Source organism: Scleropages formosus, chromosome 9 (assembly GCF_900964775.1).
Source record: "Scleropages formosus chromosome 9, fSclFor1.1, whole genome shotgun sequence".
Classification (NCBI taxonomy): Eukaryota; Metazoa; Chordata; class Actinopteri; order Osteoglossiformes; family Osteoglossidae; genus Scleropages; species Scleropages formosus.
In genome coordinates, this window is record NC_041814.1 from 27,856,847 (window position 1) to 27,864,421 (window position 7,575).

Genomic DNA, 7,575 nt, shown 5'->3' on the forward strand with positions numbered 1-7,575 from the left:
TTGATTAACTTAAGTTGACCGCGTTTTCGCTTTTTACCCGAACTGCTGCACAGTAAACTCGTCCTCCTGCGAAATGGCCCTTATTTTACCCGACAGATACCGCTGCAAGTTCGCCACGTTGAACTTGTGTTGCTCCCGGACAGGAGTTATTTCGTCTTCCATTTTTACAACAACTTTTATTTATACGCGACGACGACAGCAGCAGCAGCAGCAGCAGCAGCAGCAGCAGCAGCAGCAGCAGCAGCAGCAGCAGCAGGAACCGCGTTTGTGCAACTTCTTCGACGCGTGGAACTGATCAAAGTCCGCGGCGCGAGACAGTCGGGAAAGTTCGGGCAGCAGCTTTTATGTAATAACTCCCCGATACTAATTATGCGCCGCGATGTTACAGCACATTTTTTCTTAAAATAAGCGCTAAGCTCGCAGGTGTAAATATTTACTGCGACAAGCGCTCAGGTTTAGCTTTAAGTATTTGCTGGAAGACAACTACTTTATATCAGGGTTCCCCGTTAACCTTGTTGTAGGTCGGACGATTTATGACGGAACACCTCATAAGTATTTACGTGCGGACGCAGCCGGCAGTGGAGCAAAGTGAGGAATAACGTGTCAGTTTGCGGTGCTTTAAATGTCACGTGACTTGTCGGTTAATGTGATGTGACACGCTGAAATGGAGCTACACGGGCTGGTAGAAACCGTTTGTCCCGAGGGGGGTCGCGGCGAACGGGAGCTAACGCGGCAACACACACACACAGGGCGTGAGGCTGGAGGGGGAGGGGACGTACCCAGGACGGGACGCCAGTTCTCCCCAGTGCACCCTAAGCAGGACTCGAACCCCAGACCCACCAAAGAGCAAGACTCGGCCAAGCCCGCTGCGCCCTCTCTAATCGCCCCACAGTTAGTACGAAAAATGTGAAAGGATCTGTTTCCAGTCGGAAAACTTATGGAGGAGCACCAAACGAGACAGCCGTGTTTAGTGCCAATATCTATGTCAGAAGAGTGTGAAACAGTATGGGGGAAGAGTCGAGTCGTTTCAGTATAAGCGTTGCACCCCCACATCCCGCCCCCGATAAGTTAGAATAAAATAATCGCAGGAACGCAATGCAATCGAAATATAGTGTTGTGGGAATTTGGGAAAGACGACATTTCCGGACTAACCGTACGATTTATGTAGGAACTCCAAATAACATTGCCGCGAGACTCCGTAAGAAAAGTTGTGTGTTACGGTTTGGACTTTACACAAGCTGTCAGCTAATTTTAAGTTAAATGTTTGTTGGAGCGCACGAAAATCGGTCTGTATTTGACGTGGGGCCTTGAAAAAAGTTCTGTTTCCGGTCGGGCCACATATGGAGGAACTCTCGAACAGACGCTGGTGTTCAGTGCGAACGTGTCATGGGCTCCGGAACGTACGAGAAAAGTGTCGATTTGCTCCAGTTCATGTATTGCACAACCAGTTTGGTCGTCTGGAGAGAAGTGTGTTTGAACACAATGGAATAAAAATGAAGTTAGTTAGTGTGGCGAAGTTGCAAAGATCCTGTTGCTCGTAGGACAAGTTATGAGGGAACTCCCCACAAGGCAGCGTCGTCTTGAGCGTGGACGCGTCACAATATATGAATGTGAAATGAATATGGAAATATATGAGGGTGGAATACACACACATTTTCTGAACCGCTTGTCCCATTTGGGGTCACGGGGAACCGGAGCCTAACCCGGTAACACAAGGTGCAGGGCTGCGGGGGAGGGAACACACCCAGGACGGGACGCCAGTCCGTCGCAAGGCACCCCAAGCGGGACTCGAACCCCAGACCCACTGGAGAACAGGACCCGGTCCAACCCACTGCACCACCGCACCCCCGAGGGTGGAATAATTTAGTGTAATTTAAACTTTACACGGCGGTCCGATAAAGCGAGAGTGAAATATCAGGTGGAACACGTTGAAGTCGGACTTTCGGAACTCCAGAACTCGCGTTACTGTTTCTAGTCGGACGATTGATAGTGGAACTCCAAGCCGGACTGCGGTACCTTTAGTGCGGACGTGTCCAAAGAGCGGCGAAAACAAGAGCGGGGAGGCGCCTCTCGTGCGGGGATCTGATCGGTTGCGGGTTCGAAGGACTTTAAGGTTCCCGTCCGCCATGAGCACGGTGGAGGAGCTCAAGCTGCGGGTCCGAGAGCTCGAGAACGAGCTCATCAAGTGCAGACAGAAGAGATGCGCGGGGGAGGGAGACGCTGCTGCCGCTGGTGGCGGCGCTCATCGCAGGCCGCGCATCGACAAGATGAGCGCCGAGGTGGTGGACTCGAACCCGTACAGGTGAGGCTGTCGTTCGGGTTCATAGTTTCCTTTATGAAAAAACCATAGAGGGAGCCGCGTGCTCTTTATATCATTATTTTACAATCCTGGGCCGACAGGGGGCGTAGTGGTTGACGACATCATCATGGCCGCACAACCATAATGTTGTTGGTTCGAACCCCATCTTCTGCTAGTACCCTCGATTAAGGCGCTCGCTCTGAAGTGATGCAGAGTAAACAACCGAGCTGTGTAAAGGGGTAAAATAATAACGTCAGTTGTTAAATGTGTCATATATAAGTAAGAAAGCAGTAAACGTGCTCTTGTCCTTCACTTCAGTCGACTCATGGCTTTGAAGCGGATGGGCATCGTGGACGACTACGAGGTGAGGAGGAGCAGCTCATCTTCAGCACCGTTCCAGCTGGGCAGCGTGAGCAGAGCGAACCTGGTTGCGCCTTGTTTGTTTTTTCTTTGTTTTACTCGTTTGTTTGTTTATTTACTTAGAGAATCCGCACCTTTTCTGTAGCCGTGGTGGGAGTCGGAGGGGTCGGCAGCGTCACGGCCGAGATGCTCACGAGATGTGGCATTGGTAAGGTAATGGACCCTTTTACGTCTTCTGCTTTCTATGTTTCTCTCCCTCTCTCACACACACACACACACACACCTCAGTTTCAATCAGTGTGCTGCTCGGCGGCCCCCTGCAGTCCCTCCCTCTCTCTCTCCCTCTCTCTATCCCCCCTGCAGCTGCTCCTCTTCGACTACGACAAGGTGGAACTGGCCAACATGAACCGGCTCTTCTTCCAGCCGCACCAGGCCGGGCTCAGCAAAGTGGAGGCGGCCGAACGCACGCTGAGGTTCGAGGAGCGCGGCCGCCGTCCCGCGGGACGCTTGCACGCACCCACCCTCCTGCCCTCATTTTGCTGCTCAGCAAGTCCTCGCAGTTTGCAGAAGGTTGCTTGTTCAGAAGGTTGATTTTAAAATGCTGTCAAGTGGAAGAGAAGTGTTGCACCGCAGTGATTCGTCTCACTTCATTAGTGTTTACAGCTTGTGGCGGGGGGGTCTTCAGCATTTGTGGTCGATACGGTTGCGTGATGAACGTCCTCTCCGCCAACCCAGGACTGATTATTGATTAATTTCCACTCAGTGAAAACGAGTTTTAATTGTAACGTGGTCTGCTGGTAACAGACATATTAAAAATGAAGTATTTCAAACTATCTTTATTATACTGTAGCTGCATTCAGTATTTTTCACAGAACCTACTAGGGCAATAATATAAGGGAAATTTGCATGTAGCTTTTATTGATTGTAGCTTAAGTGACTTTGTAGTTATGAACAGACAGAGTTATGAGTAGAATTCTGGTCTCTATTGTGTCTATAACTAAAAGATTGAGTTTGTTATTGATTTATTGAGTGATTTACACATTTATAAAGGTACGTACTGTAGTGTATCCATTGAGGGTAGGTGGATTGATCACGGTACTACAGATGGAGCAGGGATTCAAACCCAGCTCTAATCATAGAGGTACCTGCAGCCAACGCCATGTGTCCAGCTTAGTTTGACTTCTGTCTCATTTCCTTCTCTTTGCAGGAATATAAACCCAGACGTGGTGTTTGAAACCCATAACTACAACATCACAACGGTGGACAATTTCACACGCTTCATGGACCGCATCAGGTGCATGTCCTCTTTGGGTTATTTCGGTTTGGGATCGTCTCAGCAACCTTCTGGTTCAATGGTTATGCCCTTAACTGTTTTGACTGTAGGTGGTGAATTGAAGGTGTCTCCTGTTTTTACTGCAGTCATGGTGGGCTGCAGGAGGGAGCGCCGGTAGACCTCGTCCTGAGTTGTGTCGACAACTTTGAAGCCCGGATGGCCATTAATACAGTGAGTAGCAAGTCTACATACACACACACGTGTGAAAAATCACTGGAAATATTCATTTATTTATGCTAAAATGTTAGTTTTGTACATTAATCTACTTACGCTTACTAACCCATTTAAACAGAAGGGTAATTATTTACTGTATTAGTTCAGGGTGAGTACCTTGGTAAAGGGTACTACAGAAAGAATGGAATTTGAACTGGGATTATCAGATTGCGCAGCGACAGCTCTAACCGCTATGCCCCCCGGTGCCCTGTTATCACCCAGTAAATTCAGCACTGCACATTGTGAGGGATGTAACACGGGTTTATGTTTTCTGGGTTTTGGTTGTAGCTCTGAGGTCAGTCCTAAGCTGGCTGTCATCTTTGGTGTGTGTATGTGTGTGTGTATGTACACTCTCAGGCATGTAATGAGCTGGGCCAGATCTGGATGGAGTCTGGAGTGAGTGAGAATGCTGTATCCGGACATATACAGCTCATCATACCGGGGGAAACGGCCTGCTTTGCGGTACGTCCTCAACGTGTCACACACTCTGCTGTGGTGTGTGTATCAGTTACTCACACTGACTAGCAGCGTCACGCTTTCTGTTTTTACTTAACCCAACTTGAGATGTAATACATGATTTACATCTTTTAATTTACCTCCGATGCTACTTACAATTAGTTACCCGTTTATACAGCTGGGTAATTTTACTGGAGCAATTTAGGGTAAGACTGATTTACACCTGTCAGTGTAGCACAGCATAGCCCTGCCCCACAGACCTCAGTAGTTTGTTCCGCTCCAGTGTACCGCAGTAACTTTGCACGTCTTCGTCTTTTCCCGGCAGTGCGCCCCGCCGCTCGTGGTGGCAGCCAACATCGATGAGAAGACCCTGAAGAGGGAGGGGGTTTGTGCTGCCAGTCTGCCCACCACCATGGGGGTCGTGGCTGGACTGCTGGTGCAGAATGTCCTCAAGTAAGAAAAGCTCTAAAGGTTCCTTCAGACTCACTGGCATTTACAGTCATCCTGTAAGGTGACTTTTAAAAAATATATATATATATTTATATATACACACTTGCAACCACACACATCATCTGAACCGCCCGTCCCATACGGGGTCGCGGGGAGCCGGAGCCTAACCTGGTAACACAGGGCATAAGGCTGGAGGGGGAGGGGACACACCCAGGACGGGACGCCAGTGCGTCGCAAGGCACCCCAAGCGGAACTTGAACCCCAGACCCACCGGAGAGTAGGACCCAGTCCAACCCACTGCGCTACTGCACCCCCCTAAATTACAACTAATTTAATGGGATTTTATAGTTAACTAGTTATGTCTAAAGGTATTTGGTAACAGGTACTCTTATTACAGTAGGTCAATATGTATTAACTTGCTGTGTATTCAAGTAACTCTGGAACAGTTTCTGATACCATGTATGCACTTGCGTTATAAACATTAGTTACAAATTTTCAGACACAAGCAGTTTATAGTTAAAAATAAACTATTTTCACCATTCTATCTGACATTCTGCTGTGGAGCAAAAGCGACCTGCACTTCCATATCCAGCCCGTAGGTGTCAGTAAAGCGCACAGAAGAGGAGTGTAGGACTGGACTAGTTCAGCTTGCTCCCACAGTGTTTACCGTTCGTGTCTGGTGTTCCTGAGTGTCGGTAATGAGTATCGAGACGAGGAAAGTTGTGTTTGTGGGATGAATCTGCAGGCTGTCAGAATTGAAGAGGGGTTTGTGGAGACTAAATTTATTTAAAAAAAAAAAATTACTTCTAATGTATCCTGAAGTTAACGTTTTAGTAATTTCGGCTACACAACCTTTGAATGGATTGAGGGACAGTGTATTATGCAGCTTTTATCAGTTACAAATGACTTTGGATCTACAGCAGCTGGACCCTTGTTGTGGAGTAGCTCTAGGGCTTGATGGCAGATGCCCACGTGAGAATGGCTGTCTTTTTCCAGATATCTCTTGAATTTCGGGACGGTCAGTCGCTACCTGGGCTACAATGCGATGCAGGACTTCTTCCCCAGCATGTCCATGAAGGCAAACCCACAGTGTGATGACCGCTACTGCCGTTTGCGACAGGAGGAGTTCCAGGTGAGTGACAACAAGCATCCCAATTCTACCTCCTCTGGCCAGCGCTGTACCCCTCCTTCCCTTGACCGAACGCTCCAACCATGTCCCCGCAGAAAAGGGAGGCTGAGCGGCCCAAACAGGACGAGGTGCTGGACATGGAGGAGCAGCAGGTGATCCATGAGGACAACGAGTGGGGTGAGTTGAGTGTTTCGGACCGCTACTGTCCACCGCAAAGATGAGATTTCAGCAGGGCTTCATTTCATTTTTTCTGCATCTCTGACAAAGGTAAATAGCATCTGTATACTGTAAATGGGTAAATCAGTGTAAGTACCTTAACGCTGTAGCTCGTTTTGGAGACGTGTCATACTAATGAATAAATCTAAGTAGATACTGCAGTAACACTGATACCGCGGTTCATGTCTTCCGGGTTCCCATCAGGCATCGAGCTGGTCTCCGAGGTAACAGAGGCGGAGCTTCAAGCTGCCTCTGGCCCTGTTCCTGACCTCCCTGAGGGCATCACAGTGGCCTACACCATTCCTGAGGAGGTTCGTTTTCGCCCTCTGTCTATCTCTGTCTGGGCTTTTCAGGCTCTCACTCGGTTCAAGTCTCCCTGTTCTCTCTCAGAAGGGACACGCGGCGTCTGACGGCGCCGTCGTTGAGGACAGCGAGCAGAGCCTGGAAGAGCTCATGGCCCAGATGAGCAGGATGTAACCATGGTGACAGGGTGTAGCTTTTTCACTGATACTGAAGACCAAGACAGTTGTGTGGTGAACTAAACTCTCTAAACATCCCTTGTTAATGAGACCATGAGAGACGGTAAAAAGTAACTCACGTATAAGATCAGTAAGACACAAGTGTGTGCTGTCTGTCTGGAGTGTATGAGGGACCTGGGAGATATTAAAATAATGCCTTTTAATAAAAATAGCCTTGCTGGTACCTGAGTAATAGCTCGGTGTCAATCATACATTTGTTTCCATTACAGCCAACGATGAGCACTGATTGTACTTAATGATCGTTATTAGCAGTCATATCGATAGTAACAATCTATTAGCAGCCACTTTCCTCTTTGTGCATATATTGCTGTTAAAGGCTGGAGTTTAATATTTTACTGTTGGACAGGTTGTAGCAACTAGAAATTGTCAACTGTCTCCTGGAATTTGTCTGGAAAACATTGACCTGCATACTGAAGTACCAATAAAATATTTATTATATGGACTGCAGCATACAGCAGTGGAGCCACCGTGTGTTTTTCCACATGCAGGAACTGAGTATCAGCTCTCCAGGGACGCTGTCTCTGCAACTGTCCATACAGCGGGGTGGTAAATCAGCAAGGGTGGGACTGACGCGTTGGAA

At 48.3% G+C, this 7,575-nt stretch overlaps 2 protein-coding genes across 7 annotated transcripts in view; one reads left to right on the plus strand and one right to left on the minus strand.

Moving 5' to 3' along the window:
* acad11 (acyl-CoA dehydrogenase family, member 11) overlaps positions 1 to 573 on the minus strand; it is a 51,129-nt gene extending 50,556 nt beyond the window's left edge. For both annotated transcript variants that reach the window (XR_003797904.1, XM_029254699.1), the window contains exon 1: positions 38 to 573. Coding sequence is in view for 1 of the 2 variants with exons in the window: in XM_029254699.1 (XP_029110532.1) it covers positions 38 to 162 (125 nt within the window). In the remaining variant the exon portion in view is untranslated. The remainder of the gene's footprint in view (positions 1 to 37) is intronic.
* A 1,251-nt stretch (positions 574 to 1,824) lies between these two features.
* uba5 (ubiquitin-like modifier activating enzyme 5) lies at positions 1,825 to 7,442 on the plus strand. 5 transcript variants are annotated; one of them, XM_029254702.1, is made up of 12 exons: positions 1,825 to 2,302; positions 2,618 to 2,708; positions 2,805 to 2,867; positions 3,023 to 3,132; positions 3,867 to 3,953; positions 4,079 to 4,163; positions 4,563 to 4,667; positions 4,987 to 5,114; positions 6,108 to 6,243; positions 6,336 to 6,417; positions 6,661 to 6,767; positions 6,847 to 7,442. In XM_029254702.1, the coding sequence occupies exons 1-12, from the start codon at positions 2,127 to 2,129 to the stop codon at positions 6,931 to 6,933; spliced, it is 1,257 nt and encodes a 418-aa protein (XP_029110535.1). In that variant the 5' UTR covers positions 1,825 to 2,126; the 3' UTR covers positions 6,934 to 7,442. The 5 variants fall into 5 exon arrangements, with proteins under 5 accessions (XP_029110535.1, XP_029110533.1, XP_018612350.2 ...); XM_018756834.2 differs by having other exon boundaries at positions 1,829 to 2,302; positions 2,618 to 2,663; positions 2,783 to 2,872; XM_029254700.1 differs by having other exon boundaries at positions 2,618 to 2,663; positions 2,783 to 3,132.
* Positions 7,443 to 7,575: the final 133 nt, after the last annotated feature.

What these genes read in the sequence shown, in the direction of transcription:
- uba5 (XM_029254700.1), top strand. Translation starts at nt 2,127, where the DNA reads ATGAGCACGGTGGAGGAGCTCAAGCTGCGGGTCCGAGAGCTCGAGAAC. An exon ending in GCGGCCGAACGCACGCTGAG is followed by an intron (nt 3,133 to 3,866) that starts GTTCGAGGAGCG and finishes TTCTCTTTGCAG; the next exon opens with GAATATAAACCCAGACGTGG. An exon ending in CCCGGATGGCCATTAATACA is followed by an intron (nt 4,164 to 4,562) that starts GTGAGTAGCAAG and finishes GTACACTCTCAG; the next exon opens with GCATGTAATGAGCTGGGCCA.